This window comes from Dermochelys coriacea, chromosome 19 (genome assembly GCF_009764565.3).
Source record: "Dermochelys coriacea isolate rDerCor1 chromosome 19, rDerCor1.pri.v4, whole genome shotgun sequence".
NCBI classification, from domain to species: Eukaryota; Metazoa; Chordata; order Testudines; family Dermochelyidae; genus Dermochelys; species Dermochelys coriacea.
Genome location: NC_050086.2, coordinates 13,286,482 through 13,309,445, shown reverse-complemented (window position 1 = coordinate 13,309,445; position 22,964 = coordinate 13,286,482). Strand labels below are relative to the sequence as shown.

Here is a 22,964-nt window from a genome sequence, read left to right as displayed (position 1 = left end):
TTCTGCTCTCCGGAGGACTCCTCGCCACGCTCCCCTCCTCCCCCTCGCTTAGCGTGCTTTAAAAGGATGCTATCAAAGTTAGCAGGCCAACAAACTGGCGCTGCCAGGATCACGGGCAGTGCCAGGTTACAGGCACATAAGGCTCCCTTCTTGCCCTTCCTGCAGGGCGCCCGTCTGCACCAGCATTGCGTGACAGCAGTTCAGAGGAATGAGAAGAGCCCTGTTCCAGGAAACGCTGCACTATGCAGCTAATGGTGAATTTCGCCCACGCTTGCACCAAGCGGGGTTCATAAGCCATGAGAAGGATGCGAATGTGGAGAGCGGGGGCGTCCCTGCACGAGGAGCCCATGGAGCAGCAATAAACACCTGACCGCCGCTTCTCACTCTCCCGGGGAGCGCTCGCCTCCAGTCGCCTCTTCCAGCTGAATCAGCGTCAGGCCTGCGTGCAACACCCCCCACCCCCTCCCCACACACACAGCTCGCTCCAGTGCCGTCACCCAGGACGGTTTGATGCTGTGCATCTAATGAGGTTTAACTCCTGCCTCTTATGGGGATGATTGCATTTTCATTGCACGGCTGTGGCTCCCGCCGCGCATTGGCAGGGGCAGAGGGTGCTGTACAAACACAGTTATAAGGACGAGGAGGATTATTAATACAAACTGTTACGAAGCAGGCAGCCAAAGTGGAAGCAGGGAAATAGTGGCCCGCCCCTCGATGCAGTTGTAAATAGTCTCATTGAGAACACTCCCCGAGAGTGCTGCTCACAGAATCCAAATACAGGACTAAGGCACAATGTGGGAACGAGGAGTGTCACAGCTGAGACTAATGACCCATCCTGGGCACTGCTAATCCCCAATCCCGGGCATTGTTACTGTAGCCATCTCAGTTCCAGGAGCTGCCAGTATCCATGCCCAGTCAGTACACACCTCTCTGAGCCCGGGAGCTGCCCATCCTGTCCCAGGCAGTACACCCCTCTCTGAACCTGGGAGCTGCCAGGATCCATGCCCAGCAGGATACCACTCTCTGAACCCGGGAGCTGCCAGGATCCATGCCCGGCAGGACACCCCTCTCTGAGCCCGGGAGCTGCCCAACCCCAATACTAGACAAGGGTACATTCCCTGATCTCAGGAGCTACTCCTATTCCAGCTACTAACCCCTCCCCATTCAGACTCCAAGATTTACTAATCCTCAACCCCACACACTAAACCTCTTCCCGATCCCAGCAGAGGCCACAAACCTGGCCTCCCTTGGACATCTCCCACCCTGAGCCCAGGTGCTGAGCCCTTGCCTCGCCCCCAGTGCTCATGCAGGGTACCTCCCTTGCAGAGGCACCGCTGGTGGCTCAGCCACAGGGAGAACGGAGCAGGTATGTTTTGTACTCAGTGCCCCGGGCCCCAGGTATTTATTCAGCAGAAAAAGAGGAAAGGAAGACAGGATCTTAAGAAGAGAGGAAGGCCCCAGCATGGGCCAATGCTGACGGCTCCCTCCCCTTCGCCTGCCTAACGACCATCCGGCTCATGCTTCTCTCACCCGTCCAGAACCCTCCATTCCCACTACAATCCCTATATGCCTGGCTGGCTCACGACAACTGGATGATAGCCCCAGGACATACCATCTTCCTCAATGAATCGCCAGCCCAGACCAAACAAAGGGTCTTTCCTCCCATGGGCCAGGCCCACACATCCCACCGGAGGGCTAAGCCCCTAGTTGCTGGCTGGATCTTAGCTTGTCTTTGCACTGTTCCACACCAAGCTATGACTCCCCCTGCTCCTTTTTTGATATGCTACGCTAGCCGCACGCACATGTATGCCCATTTTTCAATTCCCATCGAGCCAGGAGTTTAGCTTATTTTATTACATATTTTTCCCCTTCCTTGAATCCAATAGGGAGCAAAATATATTCGTCGAGCACAAGGAATTTTATTAAATGCACGAGGCCCCAAAGTTCAATCCCCCTGAAAGAACAAAGCATTAAGTTATTTGTTGAAATTCCAAAAGCCAAAGAGCGAAGCTGAAATATTTCCCCAATCAATTTCACTCACAAGAGTGGTTCCCCATCACTGCCAGCAACACAATTACTCTGGTTAATATCACCCCTGGAGTATATCAATGCCAAACATGTCCAGGGTTTATACCAGCCAAGATCAATTGCAATATTCACAGCTTTAAAGGGATGCTGGTCAGAAGGCCTGAAATCTGATATGCTTGATTTTTCCCCCTTGTTTCCCCCCCCCCACAAGACCCACATATCACTCCTTATTTGATTTTTATTCCAAAACAAATGTTTTAATATGCTGCTTCAGAGGTGAAGCTTGGGCTTCAGGTTAGGGCACTTGCATGGGAACCAGAAGACCTGCCACAGGCTTACTGCATGATCTTGGACAAGTCACTTAGGTGCTCGGTGCCTCGGCTCCCTGCCTGTGAAAAGGGGATAATATACTTCCTTTCTTCCCTAGCTGATCTGTTCAAAGTAGATGCTCTTCACACGGGGTCTCCCACCCAGCACAATGGGGTCCTGATCTTGAGCAGGGCCTCCAAGTGCTACCATAATAATAATTTTATTTTAAAAAATAACCACTGCCAGAAGCAAGAGCAACCCTACAGCAATAAACCAGAATACACATCCCTCATGATCAACCCTACAATAATAAACCAGAAATGCACAACCTAGTCTTCATGAGCAACTGCGCAACCACAAAGCGTTCTTCACAGCACGGAATTCAAGAGCAACCATACAATAACAAACCCAAACCAGTGTGTGGAGTCCCAACCTCAGTGCAACAAAGAAATGGAAAAGCCAACCTGCTGAACACAAGTGATTGGGAGGTACAATGGGAGTCTTACCTTTGCGGGCGATCCGAATGCAGTTCAGTCTGGTCTCCTGCAGAGAGAGAAAAGATTGGGAGGCTCAGAATCCAGCAGGGACATGAAAACAAGTTCATCTTCAATTGCTCTACTTTTAACGGGGAAGCTAGGACAAAACTTGGCCAGTCAGTTTGCTGAGCCTTTTCACAGTGAAGCACTGGGACCCTTTTCACATGAACCATGGATATGCTGCTGGCTGACGCACCTGGCATACTCTGTACCAATGCCAATGGGTCTCCCTGATATGCCAAGATGTTCGGTGTTTAATTGTCGATCCATCAGCCTCCCCTACATTAGCCTCTCAGAGCCCAAGTGCAGGGAGTTCGACAATGCACTGGAACCTCTAACCCCTGCAGAAGAAAAGCCCTGAACTGAGCCCCAAGGATGGGCTAGATGGGAGGGTTCCAGATGGACTAATCCACTCTGATTTTTGTGACCTATCATCTGGGCTTCTGACCATCATTCGATGGGAAATGGGACGATCTGATGGTGATGCTAGCACCCAGCCTAGGCTGTGAAATCAACAGGGCAAAGAATAGCCCCAGGGCAGCCTTTGTTGGGGAGTTCTTATAACAGAGCTGGGTGGAAATGTTCTGTTGCGTGGAAAGATGGGTTTTCAGCTAAACAAATGTTTTGGCAAAAAAGTGTCCCCTTCCCGTGGAAAACTTCAGATTTTTCACTGTAAAAACAAACGTTCCAAAATTGAAATATTTTGGCCCCGAACCAAAATATTTCAATTTGGAAGTGCTGCTGTGGTGCCTCATGGGAGCTGTAGTTCAGTTGCCTCATGTGTCCATTCCCTTCCAAGGGCAGTGCTCCACAACTGGACTACGTCACCTAGGATGCACCATGGCCAGGGACTCCCACGGTGGACTGCCTGCATCCCCAGTTTATCATGGGAGATGTAGTCTGACCAGGGAGCCTGACCTATAGGTGAGAATGAAAACATGAGGCACCAGAACTACAATTCCTATAAGGCATGGCAGTGGTATTCCCAATCAAAATATTTCGGTTTTCTGCTGAAATATTTCAGTTTTCTACCAGAATGTTTTCACATTCAAAATTTGTGCAGAAAAATCTAAATTTTTTCTGGGGAAAAACCCATTTTCCAACTATCTGTACTTTACAGCTGCAAGGCAGTGTCTCTAGTCCCACTACAACCATTCACAGTCATTGCTCAGCCATTCTCAGATACCACCATGCCCAGACGATATCAGATTAGATTACAGAGACACTGTAATCCTTGCTCCTAAACCCCTCGGTCCTTCTAGCCCACTGACCCCTGTCATCACTTTTCTCTGAGCTCACTCCAGTTTGTCAAGCATTTTCTCCTGCAGATGAACTTCATGTTGGTGAAATGCTCTGGACTGACAGCCCAGAAGGCTGATGGCCAGGTTCTCAGCGGGTTTACATGGGCACAGTTTCACTGATGTCAATGGAGTCACACCAGCTTTAACCAAACAACATGTACCGCATGGGGAGAGGAAAGGAAAGCTTCCCACACGCTGTCCTACTAATGTGCCACCATCCAGACAGGGAGGACTCGCTTCTGAGAATGTGGGAGCAATTCAGACTCAGTGGCCCCTATGGTGCGGTGGCCAAGAAGAATCCCAGCTTGGATGCAGGATTTGCATCATGTCCAACAAGAGCTAGACTGAGACCACCATCTCCTTGCAGAGGGGCTGTGAGATGGTGACAACCATCAGTCCCTACTGAGCTGGGCTTGAGTGAACCAGAGAGGAGACTCGGCCTGTCTCAGTGCTAACAATAGCCCAACAACAAATTGTGAAGGAATCCTCAGGAGGACAGATTCACACAGCCGGCAGCTTCTCCACAAGGAAGGCGGCTGTCAGCCACCCTTGGCTCTTCTAGCCAGGAGAGCCGCATGCAGAGATGACTGGGGGGAGGGGCAGAGTGAGGGCAGCCAGCTTCAACAGTGCTACTGACCATGCTCAGTCCATGTGAGCATGCTCAGTACGAGCCAAGCAGCAAATCTGGTGGGGGGGGGGCACGTGCTCCCCCCCATGCATCACCTCTAGCCACATGCACTAAGCCAGCTATCTGCCCACACAAAGCCAGCACTTCCTTTGAGAGACCCTGTCATGGCTACTACAGGTGCCGGCCTCTCGGTCTCTGATAGTTCATTCACCCCACAGGTAGGATGGGAGTCGCAGACACATGTGAAGAGGACCAAGACCCTCCAAGGAAGCTCCAATCACTCCTGCTGGCTTCTTGAAGGAAATTAGCTAAGAACGGGAACAGAACCTCAGGTTTGTCAGATCTTATTTGCTTCTGCAGTGAAGCCTGGGCTCCCAAAGATCAGCTTGGAACAACCTGCCAGGGGAGCTACGGTGGCCACAACAAGGGGAGATGCTTGAGATTCAGAAGCCCGAGTAGGGAGTTCCTCTTCTTTGCAGCTGTCAGGAGCTACCACCAGAACAAGCATCACTGCCGCATTTCCCACTGACATGCATGGGAAACTCCCGTGCTCCCAATCTCTGCCCTGCCCCATTCACCAGCCAGCCCCAGGGAGTCCCGGTCTCCTCCAGGGCTGGAAGGAGGAAGGATCTGCAGATGACATGATAGCTAGGCAGTGCGGACTGGGCTCTTTAATGGCAGTTTAGCCTCCCAACCCCTCCTCTCCGATAAGGATCACTCTCTGAACTACTGTGCATACCAAGTTGCTGATCAGAGCTGTCCCGGTGAGGGGGACTGCTCTACACTGCCCTCCCAATGCCCTTTGAAAGCAGCATTATTATTCACATCCAAATTTCAGTCCAAATTCTTGCCTCAGACGAGATCTCCAAGGAGCTCACGAACAACCACATTGTTACCTAAACAACATTGCGTCTAATGACAGAGCAGAGCCAATCACTAAAAAAAAAAAAAAAAAAGCATTGGGTTCTCCCGCTGATACTCGGATCTTTTCGGGAATGAAGTGTTACTCAGAGCACGCGAGAGAGGAAGAATTTGGCCTGACTTTTTTGTTGTTGTGAAGTACCTTAAATATAACCCTAAATAATCATTCATCTCATACAGGAAACACCATCTGGCCAATGTGATGATGCAGAGAAAGGTGGCGGGAATACAGCTCCCATTTGAACAGATGGCAGGCTTTTTAAGAAGTTATAAAGCAAATTCTGGGATTTCTTACAATGTTGGATGATTTAAAATAATGAATGTAACCACTTGCAAACGTCAACAACAAAAAATGCTGCTTTAGAACAGCTCTGAGGGACATCTCCTTTCTGTTGTTGTCCTGGGCTTGCCTGAGCTAGCAGAGCATTTCATGGAACTAGCTCACCCAGTCTTACAGCAAAGTCATACTCAACTCAGCTTGGCCCACCGGGGCCTTACTCTCCATAAATTAAGCAAATAGCCTTCTGTTGACTCAGACAAAAAGGTGCAGTCAGCGTCAGGCCCGGCCAGGCCAGGATTCTTGGGTTAAGCCTTTCACCCCATGCCAGCTTTCTTCAGAATTGGCCCCTGGAAGAAGCAGCCAGCCCTTTTTATCCTGCCTGCTGGGCCCTGATTGGTTTCTGCCCACTCCCAACCCTTCTAGCCGCTGGAGGACTGACACTCATTGGTTCTACCCGCAGCTGATCCTGGGTGGCCTTTCTAGGCAGTTCCTGGAGGGTTAAACTTGGTGCTCTTTTTCCTCCAAAGGACACTTTGTTTGGGAGTTGCATCACAGTGGTGGGGGGGCAGCAAGCACCTGGTACACCCCCCGTCACAGTCGTTTTCCCCTTTATAAGTGACTTTATACATGCAGTACAACAGGATCCATAGGTGATGCTATTCTGTGCCCCGTAGGTTCTTACACCACCCTCAGCACCATAACATCTCAGCCCCTCCCGCTTGCGCATTAAGCGACATGAGTAACATCTGTCCTGGGTGGATCATCCACTCTCTTCCTCTCCCCAGGGAGAAAGTGAGTGAGCAGCGGAGTCCTTCAGGACAACAGGAGTTGTAAGTGAGGCTTTGTAGGCAAGACGGAAATGAAACAGGCAGTGCCTAAGCCATCGGTGCAGGACGCTGATGGAATTACACCTGCAGTGGCCTGAGCTTATTGGCTGTTATTGATATGACGTTCCAGGGTGCAGTTTTCAAAGGTGCCAAGGGGACTTGGACACCCAGACCTAGATCCTCAAAGGTATTTAGGCACCTAACTCTCATGGGGGTTCGGTGCTGACTCCAACTCCCTTAGGGAGCTTGAAAAATCTCAGTCCCAACCTCTAACCTGCCTAGTTCTGCTATCTGATGCTCACAGGCCAACCCATATAGAGTCTGCATGGAGTCCCTCCTGCACGGATCAGATGGCAGGATCAGAGCCTTGGCCGGTTTGAATCCGAGTTCTCTTACTCTAATGTGGCACTCCACCTCCCTCACACGCTGGCGGTGGGGTGAGGCCATGCACATACCTACATAGGGACTGATCCTGGTTCCGGTGAAGCCAGTGGCAAAACTCTTATTAATCTCAATGGGAGCATGATCAAACACATTGATAAAATGATAAGGGAAGTTAGCCCCCTAACAAACATAAGCCGGAGAGACAGGATCTCACCTGGGGATTGCTGAGACAACCAGGGTCTGAATCAGAGGCTGCTTCAGAGAAACAAATCCAACAAACCATACCCCTTAGATTTCTGTTCTGTCTGGATTTTGACTTGCAGGCCACCTTCCCGAAGGGTGGTGAGTGCAATACTTGGGAGCACAATGACCTGCACTGGGAGTGCAACACATTTATTTGGACTTTGCAACTCTCCCCGAACATACAGTCAAACAACTACAAATTGGTACAACCAACTAAAGTGCCTCCCTTGCAATGAGGCGGTAACTGGGCACAAAGGCTGAAGATGCAGCTGCTGATGCCCTTTGAAAATCTGGCGTGGGATGTCTCCCATTCCCCATGATTCCCATGTGACCCACCTGCTCTGGGTCCTGCTCCCATCACTTGAGCAGAGGTGCCAGCATTCGTGGCAGTTCCCACTCAGGAATGTCCTAGCACCAATCCCAGCCACAGAGGCAGCCGGGCAGCTACTCACCCCTTTCAGGTTGCTCATGGCCTGGAAGTAGATGAGATAAGCCTTCTTGGGCTCCAGCGGGGGGTTCCAGTACCCGCTGTATGTCTGGTTGTCCCCGACGGTGAAGGGCTTGGCTTCGGGGAGGCTGTTGGGAGGCAGCTCGGCCCCAAAGTAGTGCACAGAGCCCTGGGACATGGCGTCGTCAAAGGTCAGCGGCACCGGGAAGCAGTCCTGGCCCCCCAGCTCCCGCTTCATCTTCTTGGGCCGGTCTTCCTCCACGATTACCTGGTAGGTGCTGGAGGTGGGGAGGGGGAAGGCAGAGACAAGAAAGGACATGAGCCCGGAAGGAGTTTGGCTTTAAAATGAAGAACTGCCTCTCCCCTGTCTCATGGCAGTCTGGGACCACACTCACACTCACAGCCCCCTGCAGCATCACGGTTGGTGGGGGAATGGCAGCTTGTGGCTACAATACATCCTGGGGACATGCTCAGCCTGTAACTGCAGACTGGGGACCAAGCTGGTCAGCTGCAACGTGTGTGCACGAGTGGATTTGATTAAGGAGCTCTTTCTATGGCCCGAGCAGAGAAGGCGAAAGCACAAACACCGATTATTTTTGTATCCATATGAAAGAAGAGACTTATTGGATGTATTTAAAAAGAATGTTCATTTATGCAAATTAGTTGTCGCCACAGGGCACCTGGCATATTGGCATTGAGCCTCCTAGCAAAGCTAAGCCTGAGGACCCTGCCCTACTTCCTTGTAACTGACTGCCAGCGTTTGCCTGAAACTCCCCACTACTCTATTGGCAGGTGCTGATCCTGCTGGCAAAGGGTTAAATGGATTCTGCCGACTCATTGAGGCAGGAGACTTGCCACCTCATCTGGATGTAAGGTATGTGCTGAGGAGAGGAGCTCTAAGAACAGGATTATGCTGATCTGTTATTTTACTCATTTCTTTGTTAATAAAACCAAGATCATAAACCCCAGGAAGAGGGTGAGTTTGGAGTCTACGTACTGTGAGGATCATGTTTCAGAATAGCTTGGGAAAGGCACTTGGTTGCCTGCACTGTCCTAAAAAAGCCACATTCCCATGTGAAAAATCCTGGAAAGGAATCTTTCCAACTTGAGAAAACATGTTGTGTGCAGAACAACCTCCCAGCCTGCTAAGTGCCTTTAAATCAGGCTCCCTCCCCTACAGGAAGGAATGCACTCTGGATATAATTAAAGGTGCCATCTCAGATGATGTTTATTGCGTTCAATATCCCTGTATTACTCAGCCCAGGTCACTAACAGCAGCATTGAGATGAGCTCTTGAGTGACTGCAGTCTCCATGGGCAGATCTCTTGCACTCAGACACATACAGCCCCCAGAACTATTAAAACCACCTCTTTAATAACTCCTAATCAGATCCAATCTTTTCCCTCCTGAGTGTGTGTTGTTGGGTACAGCTGTAGGCAGAGGCAGATTAGGGGTTTGTGGGGCCCTGGGCCAGAGCAAGGGGGGGTCCCTCACCACCCCTTCCCCCTGCAATACCCCCCAAACCCCACCCCAGCACTCCTGCTGGGGAAATGGGGTCAGGGTGCAGGGGCTTGACCCACTGCCCGCACCCTGCCCAGCATTCCTGCCAGGAGCTGGGTCAGGGCAAGGGGCTCCTGCTGGGGAGCATGGTCGGGGCATGGGGGCTTTCCCTACTCTGCCCACCACTCCTGCCAGGGAGCGGGGGAAGCCCCCGCACTCCGACCCCGTTCCCAACCCCACAACCCAGCAGGAGTGCTGGGCAGGCGGAACGGGGTGGGGCGCAGAGACATCCATTTTTCCAGGGATCCACAATTGCCTGCGGACCTGGGCACAGGCCCCATTGGCCCAGTGGCTAATCCGCCACCGGCTGTAGGTTTTAATGACCACATACTACCGCCAGCATGAGGCCATGGGATTCGATGGATGGGTGGGGCCTGGGTTATAGGTTTCCCTTGATCACGGCCTCGGAGAAATTCAGCACTGATGGCACAGAGCAGGAAGATGAGGACTTGTGGCATCTTAGAGACTAACAAATTTATTTGAGCATAAACTTTTGTGGGCTACAGCTCACTTCATCGGATGCATAGAATGGAACATATAGTAAGCGGATACATATATATATATATATATATATACTGTGGCAAAATACCTTGTTTGCCTCAGTAGGATCAGTCCTTTTTAGCCTTGGAGACTCAGGTTTGGGACAAAGCGAATCCTTATAGGTGGCCCAGGGTCCTGCTATTCCTCTCCTCAGTCAGTCCCTTGTGCTTGTTTTCCTTCCCTTCCGGGGAGCGAGTGCAGCCTCCCTACTGGGAAGGTTTGGTGTCTTGCTGCAAACAGCCTACTGACAGCTTCCCTGTTCCTCTCACTCCCTCACTTCCCCTTTGTAGCTGTTTCTCCTGGGTTTACCACATATTCCCCCTCCCCCCCGCTCAACACTACGGGGTTGGGCTACTTGGGTCGGCAAACAGTGCACTCTCGACAGGCCATCCACATTGCCATGTTGGATTCCAGACCTATGTTGTACTCTGAAGTGGAAGGGTTGAAGGGACAGGAACCATCTCGTTACTCTGGCATTTTTGTCTTTGTTCGGTGCATCCACTGCAGAGGGACATGGTCCATGACATGGGTAAACCTCCGTCCCAGAGATAGTAGCGGAGGCTTTCTACAGCCCATTTTACCGTCAGGTATTCTTTTTCAACAACGGCATATTTCCTACTTCCTACTGAGGAAGAGGACAGGGTGTTTGTCATCCCCGACCATTTGTGAAAGTACCACCCCCAACCCTACATCAGAGGTGTCGGCTTGTAGGATAAACTCCTTCCCCCAGTCTGGGGCCACGAGTATGGGGTCAGTGCAGGGGGCCGTCCGTAGACCTGAAAAAGCATCTTCAGCTGCAGTCGTCCATCTTACTATGTCTGGGCCCCGAGCTTTCGTCAGGTCCGTTAATGGGCATGCCCTGGTGGCAAAGTGGGGAATGAACTGTGTATAGTACCCCACTAGTCCCAGGAATGCCCTGACCTGTTTTTTTCGGAGTGGTCGGGGCCACTTCTCTATAGCTTCTAACTTGTTGAGTTGGGGCCTCCTCACACCCCTCCCCGCTATATACTCGAGGCACTTGGCTTCAGCTAATTTGAGCGAACATTTGGAGGGGTTTGTCATCAGCCCCGCCTTCCTCAGGGTATCCAGCACTGCCTCCACCTTTGCCAAGTGTGTCTCCCAGTCAGGGCTATATATGATAACGTCGTTGAGATAGGCTGCTGCGTACTTGCCATGTGATCGCAACAGTTTGTCCATGAGCCTTTGAAAAGTAGCGGGCGCCCCATGCCAACCTAAAGGGGAGGACGGTGTACTGATATAGTCCCTCTGGAGTTGCAAAGGCCGTCTTCTCTTTATCAGCCTTGGCCAGGGGGATTTGCCAATAGCCCTTGGTCAGGTCAAGAGTAGACATAAACCGTGCTTTTCCCAATCTGTCAATTAGCTCATCTATCCGGGGTATAGGGTACACATCAAACTGGGACACCTCATTCAGCTTTCGGAAGTCGTTGCAGAACCTCACGCTGCCATCCGGCTTAGGCACTAAAACCACTGGGCTTGACCATTGGCTCTGAGATTCTTCAGTGACTCCTAAGGCCAGCATTTTCCTGACCTCTGTCCTGATCTCCTCTCTTTTGGCCTCCGGGATCCAGTGTGGCTTGCTGTTCACCTTCACTCCAAGCCCTGTGAGGATGTGATGGTGAACCTCAAGTAGTCCTGCCTGGCTTTTCTGAGAACACATCCTGGTTGCGTTTAATCAGGCTGATCACTTCAGATCGTTGCTCCGGAGTCAACTCCGGGGATATTTCCACTTGGTCGGGCTGGTTGCTTTTAGGGGATGGTGCCCCTAGCGCAATCACAGGCGCTTCTCTATCCTGCCATGGTTTCAGCAGGTTTATATGGTAGATCTGCTCCAGCTTCTGGCGACCCGGCTGTTGGACCTTATAGTCGACTTTTCCTATGGCCTCTATTATCTCATATGGCCCCTGCCACCTGGCCAGGAGCTTGCTCTCTGCCATGGGTCTGAGCACCATTACCCGGTCTCCCACCTGGTACTTCCGGGTCGTTGCTTGGCAATTGTAGGATGTCCGTTGGGCCCCTTGGGCCTTCTCCAGGTTTTCGCGCACAAGGGAAGCGACTTGGGCTATCCTGTCTTTCATTTGCAATACATGTTCAACGATGTTTCTCCCGGTGTTTGGCTGTTCTTCCCAGCCTTCTTTGGCCATGTCCAATATGCCCTTCGAGTGGCAACCACATAACAGCTCGAATGGGGAGAATCCAGTGGAAGCTTGGGGAACCTCCCATACAGCAAACAGCAAGTAAGGCAGCAGGGTGTCCCAGTCTTTCCTGTCATGACTAACCACTTTCCGTAGCATGTTCTTCAATATTCTATTGAAGCGTTCGACAAGACCATCGGTCTGGGGATGATAGACTGATGTCCTGAGGGTCCGTATATGGAGCATTGTACATAGTTCCTTCATTAACTTAGACACAAAGGGGGTCCCTTGGTCCATCAGGATTTCTTTAGGGATCCCTACTCTGGAAAAAATCTGGCCTAATTCTTTGGCTATAGTCTTGGACATAGCGTTCTGTAGGGATACGGCCTCGGGATATCATGTGGCATAATCTAGTTCTACCAGAATGTACTGATGACCCCGGGCTGACTTCTCCAGTGGCCCTACTAGGTCCATAGCTATTCGCTCAAATGGGATTTCAATAATTGGTAGAGGTACCAAAGGGGCTCTTAGGTGTGGTCGGGGCCCATGTAACTGACATTCTGGACAGGAGGTACAATATCACCAGACCACCGCATAAATGCCGGGCCAAAAAAACCTATGCAGAATCCGACCAAGGGTCTTATCTACCCCGAGATGGCCCCCAAACAGATGGCTGTGGGCCAGATCCATCACGCCCCTCTGATGCTTCTGTGGGACCAAGAGTTGTTCTACGACTTGCTCTTGGACCCGGACTACTCTGTATAGCGGATCACCCTTAATCACATAATATGGCCCTGGGCTCTTGACTCTCCCCTCCACAGGGACCACATTTGCCTCGACTACTTCTTTACTAATATTGCTGTATATTGGATCATTGGCCTGATCCTGACCAAAATTCCCGAGTGAGATCCCCATTTGTCCAAACTCAGGGGGATCTACCTCTGTCTCCTCCTCGGGGAACTAGGTCTGGCTATTGGTTCGTTGATCTCCTGCCCCACCCCGCTGTCCATTGAGCCACCTCTTTCCCCTACAAGCGTAGATTTCTGGTACTGGGTCAAGATCCTTGTTCCCCTCCTTTTATCCATCCTCCATTCCGTCCGAGTCTTCCGGGGCTTTCCCGGCAGGAACAACAAATCCTGGCCAAATTCGTGGAAGGCCGGGGGGGGGTATCTATCTGAGCCACCCCCTGGGTCCCGGGTTCATTATTTTCTTCCACCTTCTCCCCAGGGAGTAGGCTATCAAATCCCGGGAAGTCTCGTCTGATAAGGACTGGGTAGGGGAGTTTCGGAACTACTCCCACCATCACCTTAGTGGGGTTTCTGAGAACTTCTATTTTTACGGGGATGGTCGGGTATTAACTGACATCCCCATGCACACAGGATATTCCTGAGCGTTTGGCCTGGGATAGTTGGTCCTGCCCAACCAGCTTTCCCGAGACCAGCGTGATTGCACTTCCCGAGTCTACTAACGCGGTGGTCTCTATATCATTCATCTTAACGGGTCTAGTGTATCTATGAGGGATCATCACAACCCCTACTAGACTTCTTAGATCACATGGTCCCCATATATCTCCCAGTTTGCATTGCATGGGCTCTTCTAGATTTGGGCATTGGGCAGCGATATGCCCCAATTTGCCACATGCATAACGTCGGTACCCTGCTCGGTGAAGCCCCCGATTTTTTGGGTTACTGGGCTTTATCTCCCAAGCCTTTCTCCCCCAGTCCTCAAGTCTCTCTGGGACCTCTGGCTGCTCTTTGGCCTCCTTCCTCCCCTCCATGGTCCAGCCTGGTGATAGGACAAACCGGGGCCTCAGCGCAGAGACTTGTCTCCAATTCTGGCACCTTCCTTCCCCAGTGGTCCGCGAAAGTTCTTGGGCTGCTAGGTGTCTCTCTACGAGGGCAACTAGTTCATCATAGGAGGAGGGATCGTTTTGGTGGACCCACCCCCCTATGTCCGGTGGCAACCCCCTCATGTACCTGTCCAACATGAGGATTTCCACTATCTTCTCTGGTCCATGGGACTCGGGGCGGAGTCACTTCCCGGCGAGGTGGATTAAATCAAATAGTTGGGACCTTGGCGGTTTGCTGTCCCGGTATTTTCACTCATGGAAGCGCTGGGCCCGTATGGCTGGCATCACACCTGACCTTGCCAGGATTTCCGCCTTCAGCTGGGGGTAATGCATAGCTGTCTCTGTGGTCAGGTCGAAATAGGCCTTCTGGGGCGCCCCACACAGAAATGGAGCCAGGATACCTGCCCAATGGTCTTGGGGCCAGGCCTCCCGCAGTGCCGTCCTCTCAAAGGCAAGGAGATATGCCTCTATATCGTCATCCGTAGTCATCTTCTGTAAATAGTTGCTTGCCCACAGTGGCCGGATCCCCTGGGGCCCGTGCATCAGCCCGTGGTCAGGGGTTTTAACTGGTTCACTACTTCATTCAGGGTGGATCGATCTTGGGTTCATCAGTAATTGGTTCCAGAGTAGCAGCCGTGTTAGTCTGTATTCGCAAAAAGAAAAGGAGTACTTGTGGCACCTTAGAGACTAACAAATTTATTAGAGCATAAGCTTTCGTGAGCTACAGCTCACTTCATCGGATGCATCCGATGAAGTGAGCTGTAGCTCACGAAAGCTTATGCTCTAATAAATTTGTTAGTCTCTAAGGTGCCACAAGTACTCCTTTTCTTTTTGAGTAATTGGTTCGTCTCCTGTTGGACGCGTACTGACTCTTGCTGGGCAGCCATCTGCACCCTGGTAGCCTCTGTAGGCCGCAGTGGCCTGTACCAATGCCTTCACTACACCCTCCATTTTTTTTTTTTATTTTTTTTTGTGATTTACCCTGCCTTGAGATGGCTTGTCACAGAGCCTTGCTCACTCACCACATACCACCTCTGGACACCATGTGTGGCAAAATACCTTATTCACCTCAGTAGGATCAGTCCTTTTTGGCCTTGGAGACTCAGGTTTGGGGCAAGGCAAATCCTTATAGGTGGCACAGGGTCCTGCTACTCCTCTCCTCAGTCAGTCCCTTGTGCTTGTTTTCCTTCCCTTCTGGGCAGCGAGTGCAGCCTCCCTACTGGGAAGGTTTGGTGTCTTCCTGCAAATAGCCTACTGGCAGCTTCTCTGCTCCTCTCACTCCCTCTTTTGTAGCTGTTTCTCCTGGGTTTACCACAATACATACATGAAAAGGTGGAGTAAGAGGTTAATTAATTAAGATGAGCGGTGCCCCACCCCCATGCCAGATTGGGCTTCAACAGGCTAGAGCAGCTGCACAAGGTGGCAGCCAATCAGGGAGGGCCTGTTAGAGAGCCAATCTGGGCCAGTATTAGAGCCAGCCAATCAGGGCTAGGCTAGGCCCTATATAAAGGCAGCCTAGGAAGGGCGTAGGCAGTCTCTCCCAGGCCTTCAGAGGGTGAAGGTCTGTCTCCTGCGTGAGGAGACTAGCGCCAGGGACAGCGCAGCGCAGGCGGGGGGAGCAGAAGGGAACTCCTGCCCGGTACCTGCTGGGCTGTGGGCCCTGAGAAAAAGGGCCTAGCCGGTGCAAAGGGGCCAAAGGGAAAACGGCCCAGGGAGAGAGACAGACAAAGGGAGAGAAGGAGGGCAGGCAGGAAGGCTGCTGCCAAAGGGTCCCTAGGTCAGGACCCAGAGTAGAGGGTGGGCCTCGGTCCCCCCGCTTCCCCCTTGTATTTCCACCTGGCCGTTTGGAGTGGCCATTACGGACTGCACCAGACCCCTGCCAAAAGGGGTTAGACTTTGGGGTGTGGTTGGCCATTGTGGGTGGGGCGAAGAGAAGGACTGCTGATAACACCAAAACCCCTGGAAGGGGGTGAAACCGGAGCAATGGGCACTGCTGGAGGGCAGTGTCCTGAACAGGATGCTGCGAGTGGGAGCAATGAGATGCCAATCTAGGGCGAGAGACGGACAGGACACCACCGGCAGAGGGCGCACCGCATGAACTGAGCTAATTCCCAGAATGAACAGCAGGAGGCGCTGCGGTGATGAGTCCCAATCCCATCACAGAGCTATTATCAGCAGGAGAAAAAAAAGCTTTTGTAGTGATAATCAAGATGGCCCATTTAGATAGTTGACACAAAGGTGTGAGGATACTTAATATGGGGAAATAGATTCAATATGTGAAATGACCCAGCCACTCCCAGTCTCTATTCAAACCCAAGTTAATGGTATCTAGTTTGCATATTAATTCAAGCTCAGCAGTTTTTCATTGGAGTCTGTTTCTGAAGCTTTTCTGTTGCAAAATTGCCACCTTTAAATCTGTTACTGTGTGGTCAGAGAGGTTGAAGTGGTGTTCTACCGTTTTTTGAATGTTATGATTCCTGATGTCAGATTTGTGTTCATTTATTTCTTTGCGTAGAGACTGTCCGGTTTGGCCAATGTACATGGCAGAGGGGCATTGCTGGCACATGATGGCGAAGATGTTATCTGATCACGTGCTGTCCAAACCTCCCCCTCTAACCTGCCAACATGTGCACAACCACACAGTGGTCTGTACCTGATTCTGAGAAGCTGGGCCATGATGTCAGCTGGGTGGTCTGGATCAGCGCAAATGGACCATAACTCAGAGAAGGAGTGTGGTCTGGTGGCCAGCGTGTCAAGACATCTAATCCCAGCTCTGCCTCTTATCTTGGCAAGCCTGCACTTTGTCTTCTCTTCTAGCTTTTATCTATTTGGATGGGGAGCTCTTCTGGGCAGGGGCTGTACCCCCCCCCACCCCCTGCATCTTGGCTGGGGCCTTTAGGACTATTCAAATATAAATAATGACATTGTTCAACATCTCATTAAGGAGCAGCTGATGTTGCATGGGGGGGGGGGGGAAGGATCAAACATTCGGCCTGCAAATTGTCAATGTTCTGAACTATTTTTTTTTCCCTTTCCCTCTACCATTTTTTCCCTTTTAATTACAAAGAATATAGAATGATGATAATACTCAGCATTTTTCCATAGGTTTCAAAGCTCATCTCTATGGAATGTAATTAGCATCATCCTTGTTTTCCAGGTGGAGAAACTGAGGCACAGAGAGGGGAAATATCACATGGAGTCACTGGTGGAAGTGAAAACAGAATCCAGGTCTCCAGCTTAGGGGCTGTATACACTGGTTGCTCATTCCCAAATCTGTGGGGAGCTCAGGACATTCTGCTCACTGGGGGATCTTATCGGTTCCTAGATTCCAAGGCCAGAAGGGCCCATTGTGATCATCTTGTCTGACTTTCTGCAGAACACAAGCCAGAGAACTTGCCAAGAATAATGCCTAGAGCAGAGCTTCTAGACACCAAGGTACTGACCCAGCCATCAGCAGTACCAATGCTTCTGGGAAATAAGCAAAGCAAAGGGATTTGCCAGGCAGCATATCGCTTCCTGTTCCCTTCCATGCACTGGTCACAGGGGGCGCAGGCACCCCTAAGCCCAGTTTATATTGGTCACCGAAGGCTAGCATGTGCAGCCTGTATTTGGGGAACACTTACTCACTTGAGTAGCCCCATTGACACCAGCAAGATGGTTTGCATGGTTCCAGTGTGAATATGGGCTGCGCGTTCTCACCCAGGTGGGCTATGATGGATAGCGAATGCCCATGGGCAGACAGCTTCAGACGAAACAGGACCGATCCCTGGACTCCATCTGGAACTCAAACCGAGCACCCGAAAGTGGGGCAGAGCTCCTCTCTCAGCACCATCAAGCTGGCCCGGAGCAGCAGTCGTGGCATCTGGTGCGACTTAAAGCCCCATTTTCGAAGTAGCTGAGGGATCAGAGCTACCCATGAGAAGGATCCAGACCCTGAGGGGGCTCCCCTAAGCCAAACCTTTGGAGGCTCACCCCCCTGCAACTGCAAACCCTTAGAGCCAGCAGTCTCCAAAGCAAGGGGTCTGAACTGGGTGGAAGGCTGAGTTGAGAATAGTAAACAGAACTCTTAGCCCAAGCCAGGTGGTCACATCAGCACATCTCTATTAATCCGCCCTTCTTGTCTAGGCATCCCCTGTTTATATGCAGCCAGGTGCTGAACAGATTGTCAGTAATTCGCAGACTCGTGCATACCTCGTGCTAATATGGCTAGGTGGCAAAGTGGTCTTTAATGGTCCATGAATCCCCAAGCAAAAGAAAAGGTTATCAGTTGCCTCAGGACTTTATAGGGATTTAATATAAAAGAAAGTAAAAGGAAGCTAGGAAGGGGAGAAAGGAGATTGCTTTGCTTTAGGGCTCTGTGCTAGCTCACATGGACACGGTGCCTTCTCTTGGGATCAGGACCTAGGGCGCACACACAGCTCACAGACAGGGATTACACTTCCTTGCATTCAAGAGTTTGAGTCCTGTGGATAGACCCCCTACCTGATGGGGGCCCCTCTGCCCTGCGCCGGCCTCAGCAGCACCGTGATGGTGCTCTCCGACTCGCTTAGAGGCGACGGCATGTCCCCGTAGTCGAAGCTGGGAGCTGTAATGGAAGCAGAAGCAGGAGTGACTATTTTTGAACACACTTGCAGTGAGGTACCATCCCAAGGGGGCCAGCACAAGTTCTGACAGTTCCAAGGCATACAGTAGAGAGGCTACCAGAAAGTCCAATCTGGCATTAGATGTTTGTTGGCTAAGCAGTACTGGCTGAGTTTACTGCCCTCCTGTGCAGAGGATCATTAGTTTACAAATGGGGAAACTGAGGTACAGAGCAGCTAATGGCTTTGCCAAAGATCAGATCACAAGTACAGGGAGTCAGTGACCAAGCCAGGAATAGCCTCCAGGCGTCCTGACTCCCATCCCCTGCTCTCCTCATGAAGCCGATTCCCTCCCAGTACTAATCACAGGAACAGAATATCAGAATTGTAGCAACCCAGCTCCAGTCTGAGGTTTGTAACCTTTGCAAGTGAATGACGTTAATTACACAGCAATGTCCCTGGAACAGAACTGTGTCCTGGGGGAAATTGACTCCTGCCCTGATCCACAGAGGTCCAAGCAAAGCCAAGAAGTTTGTTTCAAAGCAGGACATCCTGATCTTGAGTTAGGATTCCATTCCACTGACTTGATGTGTGCCTCGACGAAGGGTTTAGGGTCCAGCCCTGCAGTCCCCCTCACTGAAGTCTGAGGGCTCTTCCTGAGCCCACAGCAACTAAATGAAGCAGTATTATGTTCGTGCTTGGAGGATAGCGCTTGGAGTCAGGACTCCTGGGTTCTACTCCAAACTTTGTCACCGATTCATTGTTGGACTGTGGGCAAGTCATTTAAAAGCACTGTGCCTCAGTTTCTCCATCTGTAAAATGGCTCATCTCTATGGGCAGATGTGAAGTAAAATTCATTATCGTGTAGATGAAAGGGGCTGTCTGAGTGCCAGTTATAACATGGACTGATGGGATTTGGTGCATTTGCAATCCTGTATAGCCCAGCTGCCTGCTGACTGGCTTAGAGCAAAGGCCAGTCAATGTGCATGAGCCAGTCTGGAGATATGTCCAAATACCTACGGTTTCCTTCCACTGTAACAGAGGTGAGCCTGGAACCTTGGGAACTAACCCCCCAGGAGCGTGGGAAGGTTCAGAATCCAAGCCTCCTCCAGGTACCCCACCACCACCACCACCTCTATACTGGGCCAAAACAGCACCTGAGACCCCAGCACTCCCTGATCTTCACACTGATTGTGATCTGCTTCTACCTATCACCTCCTAGGCTCTTACAAACCTGCTGCTGTCTGACTGCATGGAGGGGTTAGTTGCATGTTAATGAATGGCAGGGAGGGTGCATCTACACGGCACATTGAGCCATGATAGTGGGATCTGCCTTTGTGCACTCAGTGTTTCCAAGCCCACGCTTGAGCATCCACACTGCATTGCAAACCTGGGGTTATAAGTGCTGGACCTGAGTCTCACAGCCATGCTAATTTTGCCATACTGCACTACGCAGCCCTTCTGACTTGGATCTGTGGTTTGAACTGTGTTCATACTGTAAAATGCTAGGGCTTGGCCCTGAGCCTCAGCAGGACTGACCCACCCCCAGCAGGCTCCTAGGACCCAGGTCCTGCATGCTTGCAGACCTGAGTCAGACTGATTTGTGTGTGGATGGAAGTGGGGCTTGGGCTCAAGATGGAGTCAGAGCCTGGACTTAGTGTAGACAATACCCTCAGACACCCAGTGATCTGTCACAGGGATAATAATGTTTGTGGAAGTGGAGAACATTCAGAATAATGGGAGTTTAAAGTCTCTATCATTGTTGCCATCTCCTGTGATTTTATCATGAGTCCCATGACAGTGGGTGTCTTTCTTAAATCCCCATCTCTTGGCATCAGGGGGTGATAAGAGAATCGCAGCTTTCAATTAAAAAAATAAAAGGAGTACTTATATCCAATTGTATACAATTAACTTAGGCTTGAATAGAGACTGTGTGTGGATGGGTCATTACACAAATTTCCCCATGTTTATCCCCCACCCCCAACTGTTCCTCAGACGTTCTTGTCAACTGCTGGAAAGGCCCACCTTGATTATCACTACAAAAGGTTTTCTCCTTCCCCCTCTCCCCCTGGTAATAGCTCACCTTAAGTGATCACTCTGGTTAGTGTGTATTGTAACACCCATTGTTTCATGTTCTTTATGCATATAAATCTCCCCACTGTATTTTCCACTGAATGCATCTGATGAAGTGAGCTGTAGCTCACGAAAGCTTATGCTCAAATAAATTTGTTAGTCTCTAAGGTGCCACAAGTATTCTTTTTCTTTTTGCGAATACAGACTAACATGGCTGCTACTCTGAAACCAATTAAAAAAATAAAGTTTCTAGCCCTCCTAGCTGTGGAGAAAAGCTGTAAAACGTGACCCCCTTGGCCCAGCAACCAGAAGGCAACAACGAACCCAATATTATCATCAGTTAAAATCTCACAACTTTTAAAGTAATTGCTTGATTTTGGAGGCCTGCCTCACGATTTCTGAACACTACAGGCTGGCGATGCTGTTCAGTGCATTTGGTGTAATGCAGGAGTGACACCAGCTGAGGAAGGACATGGATAGGAGCTGATGGAAAGGTGGTTCAGGAAGTGGTGCTGGTGATCCATGCAGCAGGGGTGATTTTCTACTCATCTAGTATTGAGCCAATCCCCCTGCACGGTACGCTGAAGCACGGTGTTGTGCGGGTGCTGTCTTTTGGATGAGGCAAGAAAAAGGTCACAGGAGCTCGTGTTCATGAAAATCCCATAGTGCTTTGCACAAGTTAGGGTGTTAACTAGAGCGTCCTGGCAAAATTCCAGCTCAGCCAGTTATGTTCTACTGCTCTTATTTCTCCCTAGCATATTCTTCTTTACTTCCTGTCCCCAACTGCCATGGGGCTGTGTGCTATTGACACAGTGGCCTCGTTCCAGCCCAGATGTGGTAGCATTTCAGAGACGGGGGCGGGGGGAGGGTTTGCCTCAGATCCAGAGTGTGCGAGGCATGTTGGGTTCCTTTGGGATGAAAGGCACTGCACGGGTGTGGGGCACTCATCATTAACTTGCACTACTGCGTGGAGTGCAAATGCATCCACCTCGGTTTTGCATTTCCCAGGGACATCCTCTGGCTGACACAGAGAACCTCTCCTTCCTCTCACCCTCTGTCCTCCTCTCGCTGTCTGCAGCTCCTGATTAATTAGCAGTTGAGGGGATCCAGGTGACGCTGGTTTGCAATTCCTGTGCCCCCATTAGGAAACATCTGAACCCACTCAGAGGTGTTAACAGTTACCCCACAGACATTAGCAAACAGCCCTAAGTACTGTATGGCTTGTTAATGAAGCCCAACTAATCCCTCAGTTGTGCATTTTGAACTCAGAGACAGTGGTTGTTTCATTGCTGTAATCTCCCCCCAGCAAGTGCGGTCATTGCTGCATTATGGGATCATCCAGAAGATACAAGCTTGTTTCTCCTTGCGGGGCTCCAGCCTCCCTCAGCAGAGTTGGCTAGAGCTGCTGCAGATCCTAACACACTCTCAGAAGGTGCCTGGTTACACAAAATCCCTGGATCCAACTGGCTGGGCCACAGGGTAACTGTGTACAAGTCCTAGTGACTCAGCCCCCCAGCGATGGCACAAACCCATCCTCGCAGGCCTTGAGTGGCTGATACTCCAGGCAAGGGAAACCATGCAAGTGCCAGGCATGGGTAGACATAACCGGCTCCAGCATCCTCGGGGTGAGGCAGACAACAGCACACTTAGCCAGACCATGCCCTTTGGCAGAGATGGAATTCGGCCAGAAACTCCATGCTGAGCTTTTCTCAGGTAGCCGACAGGCTGACGTCTCAGAGGTGAGGGGTCTCAGGGCTATTTGATCCAAGTGGTTCCCAGTGCCTGTGCCCTGAGAGGCATTCCATGAACACAGAATGGGAGCAGGTAGCAGGACGTATCCCTAAGGGACACTGGATACAAGGGCCTGTGGGGTGGAGGAGCAGCAGTTACCCAACATCATTCTCTGGGGCCTTTTGGAGAAAGATAGAGCAAGCCCAATGGAGGGGCTGCTCACCCATGCTCAGGGACATCACTACTTCACATTCACTGGTAACAAGAGCTGCTGAGGGATGTGACAGAACCAGAACAGACACCTGGGTTTGGTCGCCTGGCAGGAGCCATCAGTCGTCAAGATTAGCACAGTCTCCCATCCATCCCTGCCCTGTACTACAGGAATGCCAGAGAGGCTCAAGTGTGTGTGATCAAGCAGCGCCGCAAGGCTGGAGCCACCTAAAGGAGATGAGATCTTTGCAAACAAGTGGAGATAAAACCTTCCTGCCATCTCAAGACATGGGGGACACTGGAGGTGCTGTGTATGCTACTACCAAACAAAATAACTTTGGGAAAAGTCTTAGAATAACTTAT

The 22,964-nt window shown here is 50.9% G+C and overlaps 1 protein-coding gene across 1 annotated transcript in view; it reads right to left on the bottom strand.

Annotated features, from left to right (window-relative positions):
- PTPRU (protein tyrosine phosphatase receptor type U) overlaps window positions 1-22,964 on the bottom strand; it is a 313,843-nt gene that overhangs the window by 85,812 nt on the left and 205,067 nt on the right. Inside the window, 3 exon segments of the mRNA XM_043506197.1 lie at window positions 2,844-2,880; window positions 7,910-8,183; window positions 18,490-18,592. Of these exon segments, the coding sequence (XP_043362132.1) occupies window positions 2,844-2,880; window positions 7,910-8,183; window positions 18,490-18,592 (414 nt within the window).